This window comes from Silurus meridionalis, chromosome 8 (genome assembly GCF_014805685.1).
Source record: "Silurus meridionalis isolate SWU-2019-XX chromosome 8, ASM1480568v1, whole genome shotgun sequence".
Classification (NCBI taxonomy): domain Eukaryota; kingdom Metazoa; phylum Chordata; class Actinopteri; order Siluriformes; family Siluridae; genus Silurus; species Silurus meridionalis.
In genome coordinates, this window is record NC_060891.1 from 1383782 (window position 1) to 1410122 (window position 26341).

At 41.1% G+C, this 26341-nt stretch overlaps 1 protein-coding gene across 5 annotated transcripts in view; it reads left to right on the forward strand.

Annotated features, from left to right (window-relative positions):
- The window catches only part of efcab11 (EF-hand calcium binding domain 11), a 61729-nt gene that overhangs the window by 32617 nt on the left and 2771 nt on the right, over positions 1-26341 (forward strand). For 2 of the 5 annotated variants that reach the window (XM_046854987.1, XM_046854980.1), the window contains one exon: positions 18099-19018. The exons of 2 other annotated variants lie outside the window; for them this stretch is intronic. In XM_046854987.1, the coding sequence (XP_046710943.1) occupies positions 18099-18180 (82 nt within the window). In that variant the 3' untranslated portion in view covers positions 18181-19018. Of the gene's footprint in view, positions 1-18098; positions 19019-26341 lie in introns of those variants that run through there. One more of the 5 variants, XM_046854981.1, reaches the window with a different exon arrangement.

Below are 26341 nucleotides of genomic sequence, written 5' to 3' on the forward strand. Positions count from 1 at the left end.
TGCCGCTCTCAGTTTGACCTCTGTCAAGTAAAGACAGATACAAGGGCGCCAAGACTTCCTGTAAAAGTTTTTTTTTTTCATGGTTTTACCTCTATACAGTGCATCAAACCTCCTAAATATAGATTTTATATTTCAGGGAAACAAACAGCATAACTTAATAATGCATAAAAGCCCTGAGATATTTACAGATCTGATGTAAAAGTCTAAATGGGCCATTTAAGCGACACTTCCCAACACTTCCCAACACTTCTCCTTCTCAAACATGCATTATAGGGAGGATCTTACAGAAAGTGGGACTCAAATAAACGTGCAAATAAAAGGTGGTAAATTGAGACCTGCAGCTGACTACGTATTTTATTCATGTCCCAAACGAAAGGTTTTCATACTTATAAATCGTTTTCTATTCATGACAAACATCCAGGACCATTTTAGGATCCTGGTCTTAGAGCTGTTTATGGAAACATCTATATTAATATCCGCCATCAAAAAAATAACCTTTTCTTTTGAGTCCTGAGATCTTGAATATCTCCATGGTTGAGCTTTGTGGGCTATATTTCACTGTTACAGGTCATCTTTTCACACTAGGCATGTCCCAGCTGCGGTTTTCATAGTAAATCGAACGTTTCTTGCAATTACAATGTGAGGCAGTTTGTTTGCAGTGACTCTTCACCAATGTAGATCTGGACAAGTGTTCACAAAAAAACTCGTATTAGTTCAGAAACAATCATTTTTATTTGTATTGCGCTTTTAACAATGGATAAAGGAAGAAATCTTGAGAGGAACCAGACACAAGAGGGAACCTTATCCTCATCTGGATGGCACCGAATGTCCATTTATTACGATGTTGAGGTGCAGTGATGGTGATCAGATGCAAACTGTAGTCCTGAGTCAGTGTAGCAGACTGGTGACATTAAGTTCAGTCAGAATACTCCGTAATTTCATAGATCTCCAGGCCGTTGATAAGAAACATCCCTAGCTGCATAGAGTCGCCTCCAAACGAAGAGAACACCATCCAGAGGCTAACCGGGACATAGCGAGCAGATACGAGGAGAGGTATGCAGATTATTAGTGCATGTAGCACTGAAGTTTGAGACTCTCAAAACTCTCTTGTGTTGATTTTGTCTGTATTAGTCACAGAAATGGGGTCTGTCTGTGTAGCTTTTTACAACTATTTACTGGTCTTAGACGGTTTGCACTCTACCTGCATGTTCTTTCTCAAATACATGTGAATACAGCCAGTTCAGCATCTTTCAAACAAGAGGGAACCGTAATCCACCTTCAGGTTGTCTGGTGTTGTTGTGATTGACAGGGGAGAGCGATTGCCCCCCCCCGCACGCAATCCTTAGATCGAGGCCAATTTTGGCTTTGAGATTTAAACTTGTGATCTCCAGATAAAAAGGCGAACGATTTTCTGTTGCACCACCTGACCTTGGCATCGTTAATGAGGCTAAAGGGTGCGGAGTAGTACTGATAGATTTCAGCAGTTCCGCAGGCATTAACAAAAGAAATTAAACAAATGATTATCCCACGCTGGGGATAATCACATTCAGGGATTCTCTCAGCCTCATCGTGTCTTACCTGCCAGATACTGTGAATGTGAACGCTCTGAAAGACACACAAACACTCAGAACCTTGGTCTCATCTTATTAAAGCTCTCATCGAGTTCTTTAAACTCCCTCAGTAATTTATAATCCGTGTTGCCTGAACATTTCTTTTCACTTCTTCAATTCTGATGTTCATTCAGTCTAAATATTTATCACCATCTTGTCGTGATCTTCATCTCAGTGCTAAGGCAACATTCACTTCCTCCGTCTGTATGAGCGTGTGTGTGAGTGCATGTGTGTGTTTGCTCTTTCTGTTTGACTCGGAAAAAAAGATGGCATGTGCTCATCCAGTGGAACTGTGGGACACCGGTCAGAGGGCATGTGTAATGTCTCTGGGCGACACGAAGGCCTTGATGCTGCTCTCCGGGGCGCCTCAGGTCTTCTACAGTCCCTTTCAACACTTCCTCTTCCATTTGATTTCAAGGACACTTTGATTTCCAGCAGATGCTTATTCCAGAGGTATAGATTTCTTTCTTCTTCTGCTGGCTGTTTAAAGATCACGTCGTCCCTGACTTTTAATGCTGCTGGACTCAAGCCCAAAGGAATGCCGCTGCTGCTCTTTTTATTCTTTCTTTCTCTCTTTTTTTCTTGGAGAGCCATTAGAATAAAAATGTAATATATCCACTTGCCATTAAGTCAGATTAGCAAGATCAAACACTTGACTTGCTGAGAGAGATTGGAGTATCTGAACAGAAACCAGGGCTCTCCAGCAGCTCCTTCCATTAAGAGGAAACTCTTTTCAGTAGTCGTTTCTCTCCGCTTGTGCAAATTATCAGGAAAGAGATTATCTCAATAGTGTTGTAGTTGAAGTCAGGTTGAATTTCAATGGCGTTTATTCCTCCCTTTGCATGGAAGCACCTGTAGAAATCACACATCTATTTTGTTGGTGTAAACAGAAAAACAAACGGGAGAACAAAAAAGGCACAAATCGGTGCTTTAATACGTCCTGGGATTGAAGTTAACACCAAAACCTCCCAGGGTAAGAGTAAGAGTAAGAGTTGGGACTGCTTTCTCCCAACTGGTGCAAAAAAAAAAAAAACAGTGTTCATCCTATTATCAGGAATTCTTTCACTATGTTGAAACACACAGTTTTATAGAAGAAGATGAAGAAAAGCCTTTATTTGTCACATATTTATTACAGCACAGTGAAATTCTTTCTTTGCATATCCCAGCTTGCTCAGAAGTTGGGGTAAGAGCGCAGGCTCAGCCATGATTGGCGATATTAGGGCTTGAACCACCAACCTTCCGATCAGTAACCCACGGCCTTAACCACTGAGACTGAGGCACTTTCGCATCTCAAAAAATTTATTATTATTTTTCTATGATATTATTTATGGCTTGTGAACTGTTCAGCATGAACTGATCTCATGTGTCCTCCTTATGGCCATGTCAAGGAGCCCACGGATGGAAGAACACCCTTATCTGAAAACAACGCCGGGCCTCGTCTTTGACAGCCCCCACTCTTACATCTCTGATCTCAAAGAACCGCATTGTTCCTGACATTTACTGCAATGCTCCACATTTGAATTTCCTCCCCAGCATGTGTTGACTTTTTAAAAGGGAGGAGCAAAACGCCGGCGTGAACGCGTGCAGACAATAGCGCATATTAGCAACGCTGTCCGCCTCTGAGGCTACACAGCCCCGGAGATAGTGTTGAACATGGTGGGCGCATTGCCGTGTTTCCACAAGTCTTTTCAGACTCAGCAGTCCGGTAGTAGACCACTGGAGGACATAGACTTATTCATATGTTCCTGACTTTCCTTACAGTACTAAGAGATCTGATCTTTCAGAGTTGGAGCAATGCATGGTGGCACATATCACCACTCAGAGCAACAGAAGCGTGTTTCCAGTGCTGTCTTGAAGCTAGCGTCTAGACAGCAAAGAGAAATCGAATTAAAAACACAAATCCCCATCAGCACAGCGCACTTCCATTGATTCTGACAGAATCGCATGTGGCGCCTCTCAGCGGGCCTCCTTAAAACATGAAGGGCCTTCATCCAGCAGTGTGTGACAAAAGAAATTGGGGCTCAGTAAAGAAGCATATTTCATGACACAAAAAAGAGAACGCTCCTTCCACACATCCAGCGAGAACACAAGACCAGCATGCTTTCCTTCCAAAGCAAAATCCTGTCATGTCTTGTGCGATAGGAATATGCAACTGGAACACCGCCGAAGCACGTGCGCACCTTAAAAGCGTGTCGAATTGCGCTCAAGGATACGATCCGGGGCGTACGGGAGGCCTCTAGGACCGCGAGGTGTGCTCTTTATATTTGATTTCATATTTCGGCTCCCCTCAGGTGAACTAGATGGAGTGCTAATGAAAGGAGCGTGGAACCCTGGCGCTGTCCCATCAGCCCTGTGGCCCAGTTCAGGCACCCCGAGCCCCAGTCCTCAGCACCGCGCAGCACCATGCCACCCATACCTCCTCGATAGCGGGGTCATTTCATCCCCAGCGGGGCTTCTTCATATGGAACCTCATTTCTGCTCTCCGAATTTCTCATCTGTGCCCAAGACGGAGCTTGCCTCTGGGTTTTTTAAGCTTTTACACTCGATTTTGAACATGGCACTCTGGAATGTGCTTTTGATGCTTTGATTTGCTCATTTTAAGTCTAAGGCTCTTTGTTGTTTTTTTTGTCTTGTTTTTTTGTCTCGGCTCCCATCGATGATCCGAACGACGACTCAGCTCATCAGCTAATTACTATACCATTCATGAGTTAGATTGGCCTTTTTAGATTGGTTTCTGTCTAGTAGAACTGATTCAGTGTGACTGTCTTGAATTTTGATCTGACAGATTTGATTCTGTTGTGTTAATTAAGGAACTCATGATGTAATGGGGAGTAAACTTTCAAGTCGTGATATCAGCATTAAATCCTGCCCCCTTTTGCTACAATTAGTTTTTTAGGAGAATCCATGACACAACAGTAGAATTTAAGTAGGATTTGATGTTATGTTTTTTCCAACAAATAGGTTAACCGCAGATTGTTCTGCTCAGCTCTCTTCTGTCAATCGGTCCATCGCTTTCCGTTGTGTTCTGTCCTATTTTCTTTTACACACTCTACGGGATTTAAAGCCTGGTCTTAACCTTCATTTTATTTGCGACAGCCCACTGTGTTTTTTCACCCCAAATGATTTGAATACTCAAAGTTTATTATGTTGTATTCACTTTACCTTGAATTACTCCCTAAAAGTTGGTCATGTGACTATAATTAAACAATTAATTACAACATCAGACATGCTACATATATATTAAAATAGGCAGACACCTGTACCTTTACATTACATTCATCTCATTCATACAGCTGGCCAGCTGTGCGGTTAAGGGCCTTACTCAGGGGCCCAGAAGTCGCAGCTTGGTGTGGCTGGGATTTGCAGATCCAAAGTCCAAGTGGTTTAACCTCTAAGCGTGACACGAATAAGCATTTTTGATATAGATTGCATACAAATTAAAAAAACGTATTGGATGGAGTCTCCAGTGCCAGAGCCTTTAGATTACTCGTTTACATGACAAGCTGAAATATTAAATAAGTATTAAAATAAAAAATGTAAGTATAAGTAAAAGAGGCTGGAGAATGGAACGACTGTTTATAGCTGCTATAATGCACGTTATAGCAGGAACGACATTCAACAAATGTAAATGAATGAATAAAATTATGAGGATGTTTAATGAATAAAATGTCTAATTGTTGCTTTAATGTAAAGGAAATAAATCACTTTGGGATGTGCTGTTATTTTAGGAGTTATTGTTACGTTATCAATTGTCAATTATTCTCCTACAACACGCTGTAATTCATACCTTTGTATTGTGGTTACTGTGACAGGCCTAATTCAATCCTAAATCCGCACGTTTATTGAGAATTATGCAAATAAATACAAAAAAAAACATGCGCGTCCTCGGTTTTCAGGAATGCACCCTGCTTTCCCAGATATTGTGCCGCTTGGCATGAAGCAGCAGGTGGTGTCCCTCCAGGGACAGAAAATAAGATTGATTACTCCGGCGGTCTAGATTTCGCCTTCTTTGTGTCCTGCGTGCTCTGTGTTCCGAGCCAGACAAAGAACAATACTGGCATGGTACCATTCAGTACCACCGGTTTGTATCAGCGCTCATTGCACGTTCTGTGCGGTTTGTATAGGTGAATGCCGTCGCTTGTCAGCGCCGAGACGCACATGCCATTAAAGAGGCTTTATTGTGGAGGCTTGAGAAGAAGTGGCGCGAGAAGCGAAAAAAGGAAGAGTGTTTGAATAGAACCGAAGTGTCAATAGGCAGAGAAGGAGGAACGAGTCGGCCTGAAAAGACTGGAGAAAAGACCGTCTCACTCACTCTCTCTCATTACACTGATTAAACACTGAGCAAATTTGATGATGAGTCTGGCGTTTTTGTAAAGAGCTCCTACTTTTTCTTTCTCTCGCCTTTTAAAGTGGGATAAATAGTGAAGTAGCGTAAACACAGAATCTCCCGGAGCGGATGACGCTTGAGTTTCCGTGTCTCTGCAATATAACCAGAAGTTATTATAAAAACGGATGAAAATAATGTGGCTTTTTTTCAGGATGGAACCTTTGTTTAAAAAAAAATCTTCTGCAACCGTCGTTGTTGCTAAGAGTTTGGGGACCACATCATTTATATGAACTCCACAACCACACAATCTGATTGTGTGGTAGGGTTGCCAGTTTTCTAATCCCTTTCCCACCTGCATAACCCTGGCCTAGACGCCGCTTCATCCTCCATTTGGCCCACAAGGTTCTCGAAAGACGTCTCCCAGACGTCTCTTTTAATTCCCTTTAAAAACCTGCCTCCTCAGTAACTCGGGATGCGTGCAGATGTGAAAAGTCGCTGCGATCCCTTATTAAATAAGCGGGAGAGTCGTAGAGTCACGAGATGTGTGAAGCGCAGTCATCAATCTTTTCTCCCCGTAAGCACATTCTAATTTATAAGTGCAAGCTACGTGTTTGTGGCTTTGTGCTGAGAACGTGTCGGTACGGCACCACGCCGCTTTGCGCCTCCAGCATTCCTGCGCATTATGTCTTTACCTCACGTGGAGAGATTAGAGTGTCCTTGTCTGACTGCACCTTGACTTTGTGTCGGTGCGTCTGATGTCCGTTTGTTCGGTTCGACACGTGGGACACACTCTGGTCCAGGTTTGGCAGGCTGTGTGTTTGCCTGTTCAGCTCGTTCCTTCCCCAGAGACGTTCAGTTCTTTTTTTTTTTCTGTCCTCTGCTGCAGGATGTATAAGAATGAGAAATTCTGCAAAACTGGAACATATTTAGGGAGAAAAAATGCTTATTGTTATTACTAGGATTCAAGTTCTATTACAGGTAGCATTTATATATTAATCTGGTTCTGTAATGATTTAATGCCACACACAGAATGAACATTAGCAGCAGGAGTCAATCACAAAGACATACATGAAAAATAAGTACAATTTTGCCTTCGTAATTGTTTCTCACTCCATGTAATCACTTTATAGTCAAGTCTGAGTCTTTTATGGGTTTTTTAAAACTCATTCATTCATTCAAAAATATTTTTGTTGCATAAAAAACAAGAAGTGAACAGTGAACGAGTGGAAGAATGTTCTGTGGAGTCCAAATGGGACATTTTTGTCTCCATCAGAAGAACCTGTTTTAGATGGAGAACAGGACAGAAGATGTGATCAGGCTGCTTCACCCCCACAGTCACATGGAGGTGGAAGATTAATGGTTTGTTTTGGAGCAGGGAAGGTTGGAGATTTATTCCGGAAAATAAACGGAATCCCGAACCAACATGTCTCCCATTCCATACTTCATCACCATGTAATTCCGTCCGGACTGCGGCTCATTAGACCCGACTTCACCGTACAACAAGACGAGGAGCCGAAATGACGAATACGTCCGAGTTCTGTAAGTGTTATTTAGAGAGCAAACAGTCGTCTGGAGTGTTTATTATGGAACCACCTGCCCAGTCACCGCACCTGAATCCTACTGAACTGCTCTGGGATGAACTGAATCTGCTGAGAGGGAGTGTGTAAAGCTGTTTTTCATGCTAAGGAAAGATTTTTTATTACAATGAACTGAAACATCTGGACATTTATAGATTTGTTTGGTCAAAGTAAATCTTTATACCGTTACATTACATGCGTAGAAACAAGGGGAACGTCTACGTGTCTCTCAAACGCCATAAAAGACTCTTTACTTTTCCCAACCACTGTAAATACACATGCAAAACTACATTGTAAGATTGTTATTACCAAGCAGTACTACAGATTTGTGTGTATAAAACATCTAAAAGAAATCTACACATGCATTATCTAATTCTCTAGTGATTCAGAGAAGAAGATAGACATAAATGAGATCATTTATTATCATGCTCTTACTGAGACTTGAGTTCCTTTAGCCAGAAAAGTCAGCAAACCTGCGATTTTAAATATTATACCATACATTAATAGTGAGTGTAAGAGAATATATACAGAATATACACACCCAACACCCTCCAGGATATGTGATATTGTATTTCTGTGAGCTCAAATCACACCTTCTGTCTCATGGCTCTGTATAAAAAGAACAGAGCATAGCACAGATGTTTGATAGTGTGTGTGTGTGTGTGTGTGTGTGTGTTTAATCAGGATAATGTATATATGCTCTGGGGTTAGATGTTTAGAGCTCAGAGTTGTAACGTGAGTCGTTTGTAAGCTCAGCAGGTACCATGGGCAGGTGAAAGCCAGCCAAGCATTACAGCAGCATCAATATCACATCTGGAGGCTACAGGCAGCGAAGACATTTCTGCTGCACGTTTCACAACTCCCATCGATGCTTTCGAGGTTGCCATGACAGCGCGGCGCTCGGCTTTTTAACGGAGGAGGTTTAGTTAATCTAAAAAAGAGGCTGTAGCTGTTACATCTCTCCTGTGGCGAGGCCGGCGCTCCATCGATCAGCGCTGAGAGCTCGGCGACTGCATCTCACACCCCTTTTTTTTTCTCCTGGCAGAGAGTGAGAGAGAGAGGGTGGGAAGGTGTGTGTGTGGGGGGGGGGGAGAACGAGAAGCAGAAGCGCTATGAGGGTCGTGAAGCATTCCCAATTAAGACACAATCAGAGCACGGCTGAGTGGCGCGATTGCTCTCCCACAGGCTCCCAGTCTGCCGGAGTGGAATGCTTTCATCTGCGTTAGCGAGCGTCTCAGATTGCCCGTGTGGTCCCCATGCCATAGCGCCATATGCAAACCCAACAAACCTCCCACCATTTTAATTTTCCTTGATGAGCCGGAGAAACGCGTCCAATCACTAAGCACCTCCGATTCATTCAGATACGGAAGAAGGCGAACGGCGCCCCTCGGCGAGATCGAAATAGCAGAAGGACAACGAGGGTCACGTGATGAGACGTGCAATCTGTAACAGACGATTCAATCTTGTCCGAATATGCGGCTTCATGCACGGAGGAATGCGATGCGAATATAACAATTTAACACCCGAGGCGTGATTTACCACGGCTTGAAAATCGCTCCAGGAACCGAGATTGCGTGTGTAAATTAAAACCAAGAGACGGAACAATAAAACGCGTCCTCTTACATTTCTTTAATAACCTGAGCGTTATTCGATGTGGAGACTGTAAACTGCATTCAGTGTTCACGACGCACAGATTCTACTGCGGAACCGAGCAGGATAATGTAAGGGCTTTATAGAGCATTACTACCCAAGCTTATTTAAAATTCAATACCAAATCTAACAGACCGTTTTCTCCATAAACACGAGACGTTCAATGAAGAAAATATTCAGGAATCGACATATTTTAAAGATGGAAATTTTGCTTAAGTAAAATATGTAGCTTTGCTATACTCCAATATGCTAAAATGTCCAAATTACAACAATAATAAAACCAGTGTTGGACAGTAACAAAGTAACTGTAATTGGTTTCTGTACTTAAGTAGAATTTCATGTTCCTGTACTTTACTAAAGTGTTTCCATTCGGGGAGACTTTTACTGTAACTACATTTCAAGTCAAATATTTGACTTTTTTCTCAGCTACATTTAGTGAAATCACTCGTTCCTTTTTATTTACGAGGATAAAAACGTAACTGGTGAAACACGCAGCGAGTCACCAATCAGGATCGAGCGCACGCTCTGTTTTACACGTGTTCTGATCGGCGATTGGTGCATCTACTGATCACCAACATACAGTTCAGCATCAGTTCAACATCAAGCAGAACATTTAGAGAGGAATAAATGATAAAGAAACTCCAGACTCGAACTCACCACAACACACGTGGGATTTTTGTTTTTTTCAGTTTTAATCGATATCAATCAGTAACTCATTAATATCATTCGTTTAATAGATCAGTGTGATGAGAGTGAAAGAGTCTTTTCACAAAGAATAGAAGAATAGAATAGCCTTTATTTGTCACATATACATTACAGCACAGTGAAATTTGTTCTCCGCATATCCCAGCTTGCTTAGAAGCTGGGGTCAGAGCGCAGGGTCAGCCATGATACGGCGCCCCTGGAGCATAGAGGGTTAAGGGCCTTGCTCAAGGGCCCAAGAGTGGAAGCTTGCTTGAACCCCGACCTTCCGATCGGTAACCCAGCGCCTTAACTGCTGGAGCTACCACTCCCCCGAGTTGATTAGGTAAAGAGTCTTGTGATAAAAATGATAATAGGAACATTAGAGACATAATAAATCATAGTAATTTGGATTCTCAAGTACATTTGAAAGCAAAAACGTTTGTACTTGTACTCATGTGAAAGTTAAATTTTGCAGTTTTTGGAGTAATATTCTAGCGAGTGTATCTCTACTTTAACTTAACTACATGGTTTGAGTACTTATCATAAATATCATTAATATAAGTTCATAAATGCATTCATATCTGTACCTCAAAGCATTAAAATTCTCAAATCTGATTGGTCAGAAGTGTGTTTTATTTTTGTATAACAGCAGCCTGTAGATCAGATCTTTCACGACATCTTATCAACGTATTCAGGAGTAGGGAGGGGGCGGGGCTGAGTGACCCTAGTTACTTACCCATTATCTTTTTTACTACAGGAAATTCCACCTGTAATTTTAAATACACTAGTCGACGTTTGCAGAGGTACGTGTTCACGCACCACAATAAAAGCTTGCACGTAAATTTTGGTAAAAAAAATAGAAATTGCATTTATCAGGAAGCTTTATTTTGTATCTAAAGATGCCAATAGCCTTAGGCTTTTCTGTGAACATATTTTGCATTCCGTGAGAATATTTTTATTTGTATTTTTTTTTTAAAAGCACTGGATAGAAAACATTAAATCTCAAAAACTGGCTTAGATGACAAAGTTAAGCGAAAGTTATAATACTTATTTGAAAATATTTGACTTTTTTTTTATATTCGAGATTCACAGTGAAGAGTTAATTAGCATTCAGAAAGCCTGAGAAAAGTTTTCTGTCCGAATTCACAGTTATTCCAGAAAATATTGAGCAAACCCCAAACACTTTAATTGAAACCCTACCTAGATTTCACACATTCACACACATTGTTTACACAATTACACCATCGTTACTACACCATCTCAGCGTTGTGACTTCGCATTAAAGAGGGTTACATTAAGTGAGAAACTCAGTAGTTCAATGCGAACGTGTACAGATATGCAAAACGTGTTAAACTCCTCTAAATATTTCAAAATATTGGATAGAGCTACACATTCCTATTCATTTTTCACGAACGTCCTCCAGTTCATCGTTAAAAACTAACATCGCAAAGCTAAAGACCCAAACATATCCCTATGTCCCAATATTTCAAGACTGAAACTATTTCTAAACAAACGAAACATAAAGAAAACCCTGTACAGTACGTTTACCTTTTTTAAAGTAATTTGAAATAGTTTTTTTATATTTTTATTTATATACAGTGCGGTCAAAAAGTCGCTCGGCAGTGGCGCGGTGGAGCACGTTTTTAAAGCTGGCGATAAAAACACGGATTTTGTGTGCGGATAATAATTATAAGTATTATTTAACAGATATTTTTCCATAACCTGCTCTACATGGCCACTGCGGACGGACTTTTTGAACGCAATGTTTTTGGATTCGTATTCTGATGTAATACGCCAATTAAATGCAGCAAATCAACTATATTCTTTTATGCAATTTCAGCAATTAATAAATAAATAAATATATATATATATATATATATATATATATATATATATATATATATATATATATATATATATATATATATATTTAAAAGGGAAACAAACGACTCGCTCATTTCAAAGACCCGTCTTTTTTCTTTCTTTTATTTAGTTTTGCTCTTTAATAAGGAAAAAGTAAATTTTATCTGAATAATTGACGGAATAATCGTTTACTCGAGTAGTATAATAATCGATAACAACAGCCCTTGTTATATAAACTCTCTGGACACACACTCCAAGCCGTAACCCTCAGCACACACAGCGTTAGCACCGAGAGGTGATGGGAGTGGAACAAGCCGAGCACATTTTTTCCCTCTACTTTTCTGCAGCGTCAGTATGGGAGCTAAGTGTGCTCCCTCTGACAATGACAGAGTAGCTCTTGGATTCTGCCATGCCTCTTTTTCTTTCCCACTGCTCCCTTTTGGAAGGAAAAAAAGGGGGAAAAAAGCAGGCAAACACTGCTCAGATTAATATAGCTGTGCCTCTGGTGCGCACTGATGATGTCATTACCCGGCTCTGTCTCCCGGGAAGACTGCTGCGTCCTCCCAAGGGTAATTCTGGCACATAGAAACAAGAGCAACACATTGCCCAAGCAATATTTATCTCAGTTGGGATTGTCCAACACATTTCTGCTGAGGACACCTTGCCCAGCACTGCTGCATCCCCCCCGCCTCAGCCCACGCGTCCCCACAACTCCTTCACGGTTCCTTAGTGTTTATCATCCCAACAGGAATACTGTGTGCTTTAAGGCTGACGCTCCTTCTTCTCTTTTTACTCAGGTTCCATTTCATCCGTGTGAAACGACAAAGAATACAAATGTGTTATAAAGTCACTTTTCAGTTATATGGTAAATCCTCAACTATTCACCCTTCAGGGAAGAGTACCCAGAGCACTACCCTGAGTGGTCACTCAGCACGATATGTGTAGATATCTGCAGAATGGGTCTTAACTGCTTCCCTTTTTTTTTAAAGAAATCTCACTTTATTTCATATAACTGGGACAATAACAGTAAAGAGCTGCTTACCAGGAGTGAATTAAGTGATGAATCGAATGTAACTGGTATAGATGTTAGTATTGACAGAGCAAATTCTCAAGCCCCATTGCAGAATTATGTTTTGTCTGTCCTGTAGAAGATTTACTATATAGTCTGTTGGAGAAACCAATGGGAACAAACTGGATGGTTTTGGATGTACAGAACATTAATGACATTAATCACGGTTTGCATTGCCTGTTGTTCCAATGTGACTGATTAACAAGGAAAGGAATGAGGAAACATCAAGCAAATGGTGGGAAAAAGAGCTCATTTACACGCTCTGAACTTCGAACCAACATGAATTGAAGGTTCAGTGATTACACCATCAGAAGCACCTGTTTGACTTGAAAAAAAAATCAACATCGCATCTCAGGGTCCCAAACTAGAGAAGCATAGCTAATGGTATATATATATTTTAAAGTATTTTAATTAAATATATAAAGTTATTTTAGGTATTTGTCAAGTCAAGTCAAGTCAAGTCAAGTTTATTTGTATAGCGCTTTTCACAACAGACATTGTCTCAAAGCAGCTTTACACAAATCAACAGTGATGGTGAATGGTGTGCATTTGTCCCTGATGAGCAAGCCGTGGCGACTGTGGCAAGGAAAAACTCCCTTAGATGTTATGAGGAAGAAACCTTGAGAGGAACCAGACTCAAAAGGGAACCCATCCTCATCTGGGTGACATCAAGAGTTTGATCATAAATCTTTCAACAATACAGAACACTGGAGAGTGAGAACTAACATGATTACTGGAGTATAAGATTATAAGTAATGTTCTTTCTGCAGTCTTAAACAGTCTATATGGTTAGTAGCTCCGAGTTTTATAAGCTCAGCATTTGTGATCACCACAGATCCAGCATCAGCTTCTCCATGCCAGAGCCTTTAAACACTCCAGGAGGTCCAATGTCAAAACTCCACACATGTAGCGGGATCCAAATGGCACTGGTACGTCTCTAGATGGTTCAGGATGTTTGTGAGTTCGGCATCTACTTCTTTAAAGGTCCGTAATCATCACGAGGTGGGAGGTGACTGGAGCTGGAGCAACCTCAGGATGCCTCGGGATGGGATTTGTATCATGATGCATTGTTTTTAACATATTTGCATCTGTAAAAAACTATTTATTTATGTATAATTATTCGTAGGTGCGCTATATTTTATTATTTAGAAATAATTTGTAACTAATATTTTCTATGTAGATCGATTTCTCCTCGTTAACTGTTTCTCGAGCGCGTTCTCTCAGCACCGCTGATGCCACGTGAATATGACGCATCACAACACTACGGAGACCGAGGCGTGTCCCAAGAGTCACATAGAATACAGATTAACATGGCAGAGGCAGAGCTGTAACTTCCTGCAGACACAACAGAACAAGTAACTTAAGTGATTTGATGATTTGCCGTCTGTCTGAACCAAAGTAATAAAAGTAAACTATCAGAACCGTATTAAATGTTTGAACCTCCATTGCATCGTATTGCCTTTAATCAAATCAAATGGAAATAGGATCGCACTGCATTGTAAAGGGGTGAATCATATCTCATCGCATCGCATCCGTAGCTGCTTCATATGCTATATATCTTTAATGAATCATATCGTTGGAATCGCATCGGCCTCAGTTATTAAGATGCACATCCCTAATATAATCTGTATATATATATATAATTGTGTTATAGTGATCGAAACTTCTTATAGTTTTACTCAACAACAAATCAGGTTTTTTTTCTTACCAAAATATTAAATTATGGATTGGATTGAATTAAATAACGAATAAAGGAGTCCAGTGCGGTGACGATCGTTGAAGGAATGACAGTGTTGTGAAAATTGTGTCTGGCACAGCCTTGTTTGTGTGTGTGTGTGTGTGTGTGTGTGTGTGTGTGTGTGTGTGTGTGTGTTTCACTCAACATGGTAAAGACAGCGGGGACAGCAAAGCCCCTCCAGCACTTTTACCGATCTGACAACTTTCCAGGCGACTTGACGTGTTGCTTCAGTGTTAATATCAGACCAGTCAGTCAAATACGCCGGTATGTGACGCGGCCACCATCGCCGCTTAATCGCTTTCACAGACAACGTCCTCATCACACACACACCCACTCTGTCCCCCAGCTTTAACGCCAGCGTTTTGTGATTATGGACTCCTGACAGTTCTGGAGCACGGGATGGTGATTTCTGATTGAACAGGTCTGAAGAGGGCCTGAAGACGGGCACGGGCACGGGCGACGTCCCAGTGGTCCTCCTCCTCCTCCTCCTCCACTGGGAGGGCCGTATTAGAATCTAATTAGGTCCTTAGTGCACTACTATTTGATCGAGATTCACCAGCACGGAACGGGAAAGCGTGATTTTCCAGTTACTGGATGCCTAATGTTGTTTTAATTCTCCTCCCTGTTGCTACCAAATTTCCCTCACATCTGCTGGGTTTGCACTCCATCAGTCTGCTGCTCGGAGTAATAGAGAAATCACCTAGCGAGAGAGCGAGGCTGGAAAACACACAAGCTCCCAACGAATATCCTCACACACACAGGAAGACAGAGTTCTCTCGCTTTTTTTTTTTTCTCCATCCACATCGATTCTGCCTTCAGTTACATCGCCCAGCTAATTCCCAGTGTGGACCCGGGGCTTATCAAATAGCTCAGCACGATGCTCTCCGATTTGTGCGATACCGTGCTGGCTGAACAGGAAGAAAGATCCAATGAGCAGGAAATAGGAGATTCCAGTTTAGCTATTTACTCCATTCAATTTAATCTGTGCAGGAAGTGGGCACTGAGCGAAAGAAGCAAAAAAAAAAAAAAAACAGTGCTCTCCAACACGCTCTTCTCCCACACTGATCCAATTGCTCGTGCATCATCTTTATCTGCTCATTCATCCTCGCTCATCTGACGATGTAATCGAGCGTCTGCTCTCTCAGTGTGCCGCGCTTTAGAGAAATGGCTCTGGGAGTGTGTGATAAGTCTGGACACTGGCTCAAGCCACTTTGAATTCGGATCCAGGCATGCAGGCTGATGGCTATTTTGATATCTCTACATATGCGTCTCCTCTGTCCGAGTTTGAACCCTCTCTTGTACCATACAAGCATTAGTGAACATCAGGAAAGCAGACGAGGAACATTGACCGATCAACAGACAGGACAGTGCGAGAGCGTCCCGAAACATTTCGCAATCATGAATCATCACATTCTCAGAAGGATACGATCATCTCCGAAATTTGTTGACATGCTGCAGGAAGGTTTACTGCAACCCTGTAAATCTTATTATTTGCACTGCATTGCCCTTTATTTCCCCTGCACAAATTACATAGTTGAATCTTTATCTTTATTTTATCACTTTATTATTTCATTTTTCTATTTTATAGTTTTTTTGTGTATATTTTTATAGCACCAGCACTACATGACCAGCCCATGATAGAGACCATTCTGATTAAACATCTGCACACTATGATCCAACTCCGATTGTACTGTAGCTTTAGGAGTTTTTATTTATTTATTTATTTATTTATTTATTTTATTTCATAATCTACAAATATTCAAACATTATACACAGTGATGAAGTTCACAATCATTGAAATATGCAGCCAGATGTATTTAAATTGGAGGAATACTGTTTAGGTGTGTGTGTGTGTGTGTGTGTGTGTGTGTGTGTGTGTGTGTGTGTGTGTGTGTGTGTGTGTGTGCTCTGAGAACTCTTGCTTTCCCGTTTTACCTGCACTGAAAATGGAAAAACCGTCCCCTGTCCCTGGACTGTTCCTCTGTCATGTGCATCACCTTCCATCCTGATAAAAGGACCAGTCAGGTGAACACGACCTCCATCAGGACATGAAATAAGTCGAGCACCATCTCACTTAAGTCACTCAGGCTGCACACACCAGTGTTACTGCCACTGGCTTTGGGGTTTTACATTCATTCGATCATAATCATATCTTTATTTAAGTGTTAAATTATAATCGGAGTTTACATAGTTTTAAACCAGACTGACTCAGACATACCTTTACATCTATACTCTGATTTACTGTGCTATTCTGTGCATCGGACATATTTAACACCAAGATTTTATTGGGCAGCGATGGACAACGTACACGATCCATGTATTTGAGATAAAGTAGAGATCCACTCACATGAAAGTGATCAATTTAAACTTTCTCTTGAGTAAAAGTAAAAGTTTTTGCCTTCAAATGAACTTCAGTATCCAAAGTATTGATTTATTATAATTCTAATGTTCCTATTATCATTTTAATCACAAGATTCTTCACTTAATCAGCTCAGTTTATGTGAAAAGACTCGAATGTGACTCTTAGCACACTGATCTATTAATAGAATGATATTAATGACTCAAATACTAATTGATTTCTATTAAAATGATCATGAGCCCAAAACCAAAATAAAAACGTGTAAACGAGGTCACGTGTGTCGTGGCGAGTTCGAGTCTGGAGTTTCTTCATCATTTATTCCTCTCTAAATGTTCCTGCTTGATGTTGAACTGATGCTGAACTGTATGTTGGTGATCAGTAGATTCACCAAGCGCCGATCAGAACACGTGTAAAACAGAGCGTGCGCTCGATCCTGATTGGTGACTCGCTGCGTGTTTCACCAGTTACGTTTTTATCCTCGTAAATAAAAAGGAACGAGTGATTTCACTAAATGTAGCTGAGAAAAAAATATAAAATATTTGACTATGAAATGTAGTGATGTTACAGTAAAAGTCTCCCTGAACGGAAACACTTCAGTAAAGACCACGCAAAAAAGCTACTTAATTACAATAATTAATTACATTTACTTCCTTACTGTCTAACACTGGTTTTGGGTTCCGTCCACTAAAACATGCTAGGGTTTTCAGTACATTTTCTAGATTTTAAGATTGGCTTTGGCCTGATGTAATCGGACAGTGAAAGCAAAATGGAGTGCACACGTCAAGTAGTCCTTGTAGACTTGAGGTCTGAGGGCATTGCAAAGCTCCACTTTCTGGACTTGTCATGTATCTTCTGAGTAATTTCCTCGGAAATCACTGAAACTAATAGTAACCCTACAGTTAGAATGTACACGATTGATACCGATTACGATGACAAGTATCGGATATACAGACAGGGTGCCATATTGAATTTAAGAAAGGAAAGCGAGTGTTTATTGGTCTCCCTGTTTCGAGTTAATATCCATCAGCGACAGTCACTCAATACCGCCTTTAGTGTTCTACCCCTGTGTGGTGTGTTGGTGGCATTCTGGCTCTTTTTCATCACTCATGCCTACAGGACTGGATCTAAAGCTTTATCAGCCTCTAAAGCTGGAAATAACCATTGGGTCTATTATGACGTGTTTGGCGGTCAGTAACTGGGTGAATTTCTTTCTCCTGACAGACACGTGGACCACGACTCAGATGGACACATCAGCTTCAAGGACTTCGAGGACGTTATCAGTTATGGGTTGGTCAACAGCTGAGGCACTGCGGTAAAGCAGGAGGTCGGTTAGAGCTCACATGCATCCGGAGCTGATAAATAAAAAAACATATTGCAGTACCGAAACACATCATGAATAAGCTTAAAAAGTACACTTTTATAGTCTTTTATAGGTTATCACCTCCCCTCAGCCTCCTCACTGAGGTTCCCCTCAGCCTCCTCGATTAGCATTAGTAAAGTGCACTCTGGCCTCTTTGTTGAAAGGCAGACGAACTTCAGTGCCTGAGAGTCGGGTCTGATGATGAGCTTTGATGTCGTATTGATCCGGTCGGTGCAAAGCCGTGCCTCCTAATAGGCAGACACACATTTCTATTGTCCAGTTGTCTTACAGGCCGCATTAAGGATATACCAAGTCCCGCCAGGTCTAATTCACTCTCTTCGCTCGCGCAATTCTCGCTCAAATCAACATCGCCCGCGGGTTTACAGCGCGGTGCTCCGACATTACCAGCGAGTGCTCTTCAGGTATTTCCCCATTCTCTTCCGTCTACCTGCCGTTCAGTCACTTCAAACCCATTACGCAGCATGTCGAGGGCTGGATGTCTTCTAATCCTCTTCTCCTAAATCCATTTGCACCTGAGAAACAGGCGGCATGCTTTTTCTCCTTCCCAATACGAGCACTCATAATCAGATTGCATTTTTAATCAGTTTTGCACGAAAAAAAACCCGCCACGGCGCAGCCATTAAAGACGGCCCAGGCGCGCTCTTGCCGAGGATTTAATGCCACTCTTGTTACACCCGATTATGGAACTGTAAATACTTGTTTGTGTTTTGTCGAGATTTACTGCACTCCCGTCTGAATAAAGATTAATTTGTTTTTGTAATCAGTCTCAAGTCCTCATCTGTGCAACATGGCGTGTGTGCGTGGGTTTGTCCTTGGGTATTTTCCCCTCACACACACACACACACACACACACACACACACACACACACACACACACCACCCTCCGTAAATCCACCGGGGGCTCAGGAGGCAGCGACCGAAGAAATGGACTTGCAAGAGGAGAAAAAAAAACAATGAGGAAATAATCTCATAGTTTTTATCTAATACGTGTTTAATCCACACACAGCCAATGACGGGCCGCTGTTCGAAAAATGATCAGGAGGGAACTGGTTTAATCTTCACTTTGCCTTTTGAAACTAATTAAGTGAATCCTGACATTTAATTGGTATGTGTGTGTGTGTGTGTGTGTGTGTGTGTGTGTGTGTGTGTGTGTGTGTGTGTGTGTGGTGGTGGTGGTGGGGGATACCCAAGGACAAACCCCCTACAGTGAAAACCATGGTGTTGCGTTGCAGTATGAGGTCCTGCTAATGAAAATGAAACGTGCGCATGATGCGTACGCCTGGTGACGCTGCCTTTTCCCGCAACTGAGAAACTTGAACTTGTGAAGACATTCATTCTACGGCTGACGGCCACCGGAAAGATCCAGTGGAACCAGGAGTGATTTAGTCATCATGGGGAGAAGAGACAAGCAGACCTGGAGAAAGAGAGAGAGAGAGAGAGAGAGAGAGAGAGAGAGAGAGAGAGAGAGAGAGAGAGAGAGAGAGAGACACATCTCGTTTGGACTGCAGTAAATGGTGGGGGCTTTATAGCTACTGCAGTAACACGATATTTTATGTGTGTGTGCATGTGCGTGTGTGTGTGTGTGTGTGTGTGTGTGTGTGTGTGTGTGTGAGATGAGGGAAAGGTTGATGAATCAGCACCACAACCTCGACATAATTACACACTATATGTGTGTTCTATAAGCTGAATCACATGTAGACGCCATGTTTGTGCATAAACATGACGTGTCCTACTAATCGTGTGTGTCCTCCCCGCCCCCCCGTTCCCCATTTGCCCCGTCCCTACCTCACCAACCCCTAACCAGCTCCCACATTAAGCAGGTGTACAAAAATTGGAAGAGAGAGAAAGAGAGAGAGAGCGCGGCAACGGAAAATAAAAAAAAAGGAGAACACGGAGAGGATGAAATATCATTAATCAGCCTTGACAGATACAAATGAGGGACCTTGGTCCTCTGCTCTACCTGCTCACAGATACACTGAGCAAAAGAGAGAGAGAGAGAGAGAGACCCTTCCCTGTCCTCTGTCAGATGTTTGAAGTGGCTCTGTGCTAGAAAAGATGAGACAGAGACATGTCCAGCTAATTGAGAAATCAGGTCCAAGTGCTCAGGGATGGAGATGAGAACCAGGAGGAGAATGAACAGAGGAACCTGGAAAAAAAAGCACAGAAAATGCACACAGCCCCGTGTTTTGTAACAGAGTTGCAGTTTCCCTATGTGACAGGAAATACGCTAACATTATGCTAGCTAATTTGTCAGCATTATTAACTAGGGTAAGGAAGCAGTGATATTATTGTGTGCTGGTTTGCAAAATAGTCACCGATAGCTGTTTGGGATGAAGATGTTTGAGAGTTTGGCCTTGAATTTTACATTCATTTTACATCGCAACAATTTGCCAAGTACGAGCTGATATCAAAAAGTTTGGGGTATATCAAAAAGTTTCTCTGTTTACAAGAAAGTACTTTATTTATCTACATTTCCACACCATCAACTTCAAAATAGTCCCCTTGCACAGCAATACAGCGCCCCCAGCTTTCTTCTGGAACGTGTCCTGGAAGTCTTCTTCTCGAAGCGTATCAATTTGTGCCGGATCTACGCAACGGTGTCAGAACGTCGACCTTTGAGCTCCATCTTCATCTTTGAGAAAAGGATGAATTCCGCAAAAGCCAAATCTGCTGTGTTTTGACATTTTTGGGGGTCAAGCTCGTTGAAGCTCTTCCTGATCTCTCGTCGTCTACCAGTGATGTTCTTCCTCTCTTGAAGCACGTTTGCTGCTCGAACCACCTCGAACGACTTGTTGCAGCGCCGCCATATGTCAAACGCATGTCATGTCAAACGTCTCTGTGGGAGATTTGCCCAGTTTTATGCATAATTTCACATTTTAACGCCAGTTAGCACCATCATTCTCTTATAAAAGAATGGATACGTTTGTTCCTTATAAGTGTAAGTTTATCCCTAATGAAAGATCCCGTGGCGACTGTGGTGAAGGAAAAACTTCCTGAGATGGCATGAGGGGAAACCAGCCTCAAAATGAAACCCATCCTTAAGTATTAATGATGCATTGTTCTGTACTTCTTATCCATTTACGCTTCATGGTGGAAAACGTCCAGAAACGAACAAGTACAAATCAGAAAGTTTGGACTTTTTATGAACAGTCTTCTTTTGCTGGAAGGTACAGCTTCATCTCTTACTGGAGCTCTGACACTTGAGACTCCTTCCATCAATGTTAAATAAATATCAGGAAACTTGCTAATGAGTATACAAATGTTTAATGTGGGGGTTTGATATACAATCAAAATAAAATAAATAATAATATATAAAATAATAATAATAATGATAATAATAATAATAATAATAATAATACAAAGCCCTTGATTCTGGTTACATAATATAGTAAGAATAAGAAAAAAAAAAAAGAAACCACCAAAGTACAAAAATGTTGTAATTTTGTAAGTAAAATATTTTTTCTTCTAAATGTAATAAACTATTTATATCTATAAACTAAACACAAAAAAACAGCATCATCTAAACCTGGATTATTTCTCCACTCCTGAATGCGATTCTCAGAATGCTTCTGAATGCTGTTCTGAACTCTGTAGAATTCAAACCTGGTCTTCAATATATTTGAGGTCAAAGTCGCAAGAATTTCTCCATAATTTCATGTAAATGAAGTCGTAAGAAAAGCTTAGAACGCTAAACTCCGACCCTAAATTTAAACCTTTATCACTTTTTATACAAATGTATCTTAAGAATATAAAAGTTTGCGATTTTGGCGTTGAGTAAAATCTCTTACTTAAAGAAGGAAATAGCGATAACTGATAAACGTACGCGTTGTTCTTTTCACACCGCCGTATCAAAATCCGCCTCCAGAGCAAATGTTACTCAGGGAGCAGTCGTCACTGACAAATGTTAACTGCGACGGTGTTCTGAGGTGCAACGGGCATATCGATCTTCCTACAGGGAGCTTATTATACATGATTTATAGATACGTTTCTCCGTCTTACAGCCTTAAGCTGAATTTAGGCGCATAAGAGCTCCAATGTAATGGACAGGATTCCAGGGGAACGGTGGTGGATTTATTCACACTCGGATGAAAAAGTCTGTCGCCTCATAAACTTCTCCCCCCAGAGGTAAACACAAACTAGATAGAAGCGATTTTGTTTCGAAAACATTAAAATTAAGTAAATATAACAGTAATATGCATTGTTAAATCAGAGCAATCGGAATCGGATCGTAAAATGAGAACCATTATTATTGCGATTGAAGTTTTATTGAACTATAGAACTGTTTCTTATTTCATATGTAATATTTTTTTAAGTTAAAAGGACAAAAAGAGTACTAAAAAAGTATACACATAATTCTTATTATAATATTTCTGATCTGTAGCTAAACAGAACGTATATTTAAAACATCCTAGAAGTGACAATCTTTAAAATATTGCTTTAAAACCCTTCAAACGTTGAAATCTTTATATAATATAAATCTTTCCCAGGCGTTTCCTCACCATCCTCTCTTTTTCTTATCAATTTAATAATAATAATAATTAAAAAAAAGCAGAAATTGCGTAAACTCTACTGTAAAATGTTACAGCTTTATGTCAAACTGTTACAAAGCAGTAACACTGGAGAGTGCGTCTTCATCTAAACTTCAGCTGCACTACTGTCATAACTTGTGCAAAAGAAAAAATTGGTCCCACCGACCAATCAGAATCAAGAACTGCGAGTTGGGAAAACATTCGGTATCAGGTTTAAATCGACATGCAAATTGTTTATCGTTTATCTGGAATTTGAGAAATCGGGTAGCGATCGTATGTTTATCACGTGCATTTCGACAAACCGTGTGTGGAGTGGATCTGTGGGCAGGACCCAGCCATGAATTGATTGCTATCGATCTGGATGATCGTTATTTCCTGATGATTAATTAATCCGTCTGATTAGGTAAAAGGTGCTCATATCATCAGTCAATTAAGAATTTATTGCTGATTAGTCTTTGAAGTTGCATTAATAAACCAATTACGTTTTTGGAGTCACCGTTAACGAGTTGGCATCGTGAAGCGTTTTTATAATGCGTTTATGCCACGCTGCAAAGGGCCGCCATGTCCTCTACAGGTGCGCTTTCAGGACAAGGCTAATATCACCCAGGTGCCCCCCCACAACACACTCACACACTCACACACATATTCACAGCCTTTTGCTTTGTCATGTCTTCAGCTCACAGCGCACTCTCAGCTCTAATTATATGTGCAAACAGAGCATGACCTGTTGATATCCGTATTACAGTAATACAGTTCGCCTGGGTAAATGGCACTGGCAGCCTCTAAAGAGCCTCTTATCGGCCTTTAATTCTCCAGCGCATTAAAAGGCGCTGCCTGCTTTTTCAAGCTTCGATACATAATTGCAGGTATGGGGAGGGAAAAAAAGGCTGGTTAAGACATTTTTATTTAGCCATTTCCCTGCCTGTTCGGAGAAAGCGAGAGAGAGAAGAGTAATTTTCCTCGGCAAAGGTGAAGGTCTTTCATTCATCAGATCCGTACAGCTCATTCATTACTTCACGCCGCGTATTCATTCACACAGCGAGCGCGCTCAATTCATGCAGGCTCAAGGACACACTGATCCCATACTGTAGTTTTTTACGCTCGTTCAAAAGGCTGTATGAAACGTATTTGTTGTGGAGCTGTTGTGACTTTTTCTGCCTCGCAAACACGTTACTATTTCCAGACGGTGTATTTACTCTGTGGGCAGAAATAACTCTTCACATGCAGGCTTTACTCCCAGCCTTAACTCTCCAGTGGCCAGCTCTGGGATTTAAAGGTGCAGTATGTAATGTCAGAATGTTGGAATCTTCATAGACCTCTAATGAATATTGTGACACAGGTTTGGGTAGGTTTGGGTTTTTTCTGGTCGGGAAATTTGCACCACGTCTAGACTTAAAGCCTAGTAATATTCGTCACTAAACATTAGGGATGGTAAGATTCAGCGATTCGCATCGGCATAAAAGTGATGCATCGATTTTAGATAGTGGCAACCATCGTTTTTAACATATTTGCATCGGTAAAAAGGGACCAATAATTTGTGATGAATATTTTATATACAGATCGATTTCTCCTCGTTAAACTGTTTCTCGAGCGCGTTCTCTCAGCATCGCTACCGCTACGTGAATATGACATATCACAACACTACGGAGACCGAGGCGTGTCCCAAAAGTCACATAGAATACAGATTAACATGGCAGAGGTAGAGCTGTAACTTCCTGCAGTCACAACAGAACAAGAATGTCTGGCTTTATTTAATATTCTTTCTTTTTTTGCGATCGGAAAATCGGAACGCATTGCATCGTACTGGGGGAATCGTATCGCATCGCATCGGTTTCTGCTTCATATATATCTTTAATGTATCATATCGTTGGCTATTCATCGAGATGCAAAACGCATCGGCCTCAGTTATGGAGCTGCACATCCCTACTGAACATCAGAGTGCTTTCAGAAGAGGCCAATTAACTGACATGGAAAATAAACTAAAAATGTTACTTCCACTCTTTTAAACTAAACTTCGACCAATATTTGCTCTAAACTTCGTATTCATTGGATTGTTGATCGATAGTGTTCACCTGTCTTGTTTTTGCATCCTGTTGCATGTGCAAGTTTGCAAAGTCTTGTTCAGTGCTATCATGCGTGTTAGCATGTTGATTTATCGTGTCCACCTGTGCTCTGACCAGCTTAGTTCTTGGACCTCTGACTAACACAAATCATGGCAGCCATTTCATGTCACACAAAACACGACAAATGTGAGCCACAATACAATCTTCTTTAGGAATATCTGTCTAGTGCATATCCATCAGTGAGAATAGTTCCCTGCATTGTAATGTCATGAAGATAAACAGGACATTGCAGCCGTTCCAGTCAGCTCTAATGATGTGTGACTCGGCCGCTGCTCAGCACTTTAGCATGTTGTCAGTTTTCCGCCAAAGGTCAATTATATTAATTCCACTACATGACCCTACGATTGGGACACCAGTGCAGATTGATTCGGCCTGTCTGTCCGCTCTGTGGTCTGTCTGCTGGTTAGTGATTCATGGTGCAGGAGCCCACTAATTACCAGTATCCATGTTCCAGCTGGACTGGGAGATTAACCAACCTACTCCTCTTTACTTCAGTTCACAAAAACAGTGACACAGACAAATGGACAAACTGCCCCGCAGAAGTAGAGACGGACCCGTTAATTCGAGTCCAAAGAAACCACAAAGAAACAGCCACAGCAGACCTCCTACCCGATTAAACACGAGCGCTGTCTGGTCGGAGTCGAAAAGCTTTTAATGAACCAGCAAAGCAAGACATAATAAGAAAAAAAAAAAGCGATCAAAAGAGAAGTCTTGTCAGGTCATTTGCATGCACATTGATTTTTATGGAGCTCTACAGGCTGAGATTAGGTGAAATATAATTAGTGAGTGCCGTCTCAGAGAAAAACAGGAATGATTGGAGGTTAATAAAAGGAACTCTGCGTATTTGCGTAGTATATTTGACTCAGCATGACGACGCTGCAAAAAAACATTCACACCAAAGTGCAATATGCAGCACTTTTATTAAAGGTATAATCAGCAATTTCAAATATCTGCTGTACAACGCCTTAATGCTGGTTTCTGGATTTCCAACTTTGTCCTGATTGGCTGAATTTCACTGGTCACATGATTTTCTGAGGCACCACAGAGACAAGAAAATAATCTACAAGCAGATTTTCATTATACATCATTATAGCAGAAGACTTTGACTTTCTCCAATGAAAAGATGCTGATTAGTGATTTAGGAGAATGACTCTGATAATAGTGCAGGCTGTAATTCAGTTCAAAATACAATAAAACGATTGTTTTTGTCATAACAGGTCACTGCTATTCTGAAATGTTAATTAATAGATGAACATTTGTAATCATTGGCTCTGTAGGAGTCAAGTAACTCACCACTATGGTTGCAAAATTCCAGGAATTTCCACGGGAATTACCTGGAATGTGCACAATTGCAGGTGAGCCTATAACAGAGAACTGCAATGTCAAAAATCTTGCAGGACAATCAGTCATTTTCAAAATCTGTGTTTATGT